Source organism: Lucilia cuprina, chromosome 6 (genome assembly GCF_022045245.1).
Source record: "Lucilia cuprina isolate Lc7/37 chromosome 6, ASM2204524v1, whole genome shotgun sequence".
Taxonomy (NCBI): domain Eukaryota; kingdom Metazoa; phylum Arthropoda; class Insecta; order Diptera; family Calliphoridae; genus Lucilia; species Lucilia cuprina.
In genome coordinates, this window is record NC_060954.1 from 58,062,673 (window position 1) to 58,064,351 (window position 1,679).

Consider the following 1,679-nt stretch of genomic DNA (forward strand, 5'->3'; position numbering starts at 1 on the left):
TTTTTCTCTTTTTCAGACCGTTTCAACGCACTTTGGAGTATTTTTTCTTAATTAAAGCTTTGCTGTTCTTTTCGGCTTTAGTTTATATACACATGTCATTCATTAAAAATCCAGCTACATGTTTGGAACATGTACAAGATTGGCCTCGAGATGGTGTTTTAAGGTAAGTAGTAACATGTCGAATACCTTATTGGCCAGAAAATGGTAATTTACTTAAGATCTAGTCTGTGAACAAGATAATAGTCTGAACTAATCCTCAGGTTGTTCAAAAGTCCCAGCACTACTGTATTGACAAGTTCCAAGACTATTCTGGTGACCTGTTCACGGACAAGTCTACTATTACAGAGAGTAGTCTATTGACAAAGTCTACCGAATAGTCCATAGACAAATCTTGTGACTAATCAACTGACTAGTCCAAAGACAAGTCTACTGACTAGGCCACACACAAGTCTACTGACTAGTCCATAGGTATGACTAGTGACTAGTTCATAGACAACTACTAATACTACTACTAACTAGTCCACAGACTAGTCCGCAGACTTGTCTACTGAGTAGTCCACAGACTAGTCTAGTGACTATTCCATAGACACTACAACTGACTAATCCTTAGTCAAGTATACTGACTAGTCCATAGTCAAGTCTACTGACTAGTTCGTAGACAAGTCTACCGACTAGTCCATAGATAAATCTACTGACTAGTCCACAGACTAGTCTATGGACTAGTTCAAAGGCAAGTCTACTAACTAGTTCGAAGACAAGTGTAAAGACTAGTCCACAGACTAGTCTACTGAGTAGTCCACATTCTATTCTGTTGACTAGTTCAAAGACAAGTCTACTGACTAGTCCACATATTTGTATATTGCCTAGAATACTGGTCAATACTAGTGTATAAAGAAAAACTTGTGAATCATATTTGTGTGTTTTCTATTATCTTTACAGAGTTGAAGTTATACCTAATCTAGATAAACGTTTGGAAATCTATGAAAAAAATCAAGCACACGAAAACTTTATGCGTAAACTTCAATACGACTAGTAAGTATAAGTACAGCCATCAAATGAATTCTAATAAACAAAAAATAATAACTTATACAAAATAAATTTTTGTTGAAACAAAAATTATTCTCTTTGCATAAGTTCTATTTTTATATACATACTTTTTATATTATTCTTTTACGCTGTCACAGCGACATCCAATTTGAATTCATCATTTTATTTTCTAAAACTTAAACAAACAAAAATTTACAGTTTCTATGGTATTGGACCGAAAACTAAAAATCAATTGTATCATCATAAATATGCCACAAATGAGACTTATACTTACTATTTGCAACACGAGTCTACTTATGCCGATTACTTAAAATATAAACAATTAAATGCTGAATATAATGAAAATAATGATAATGATGATGGTGAGTATAAGATTAGTAAATTTATTTAGTTTTTTTTTTATTATAATTAATGTTTTATACTTATTTTTGTTTTAGATGAACAGTATATAGTAGAATATTCTTTGGAATATGGTCATTTACGTTTATCACCTGCTACACGTAAACGTTTACAAATTCCAGTGCGTGTGGTGCAATTGGATCCTTTAAATAATAAATGTTTTGGTGATAAATTTAGTAAATTTCTATTAAAAGAATTGCTGGGGTGAGTGTATTAGTATGGTTTACTATTTT

At 32.0% G+C, this 1,679-nt stretch overlaps 1 protein-coding gene across 1 annotated transcript; it reads left to right on the forward strand.

Moving 5' to 3' along the window:
* The first annotated feature begins 14 nt into the window (after positions 1–14).
* Positions 15–1,654, forward strand: LOC124420664 (membralin-like). Its single transcript, XM_046954215.1, has 4 exons — positions 15–163; positions 940–1,032; positions 1,246–1,409; positions 1,485–1,654. Exons 1-4 carry the CDS (start codon positions 93–95, stop codon positions 1,652–1,654), a joined length of 498 nt encoding a protein of 165 aa, XP_046810171.1. The 5' UTR covers positions 15–92.
* Positions 1,655–1,679: the final 25 nt, after the last annotated feature.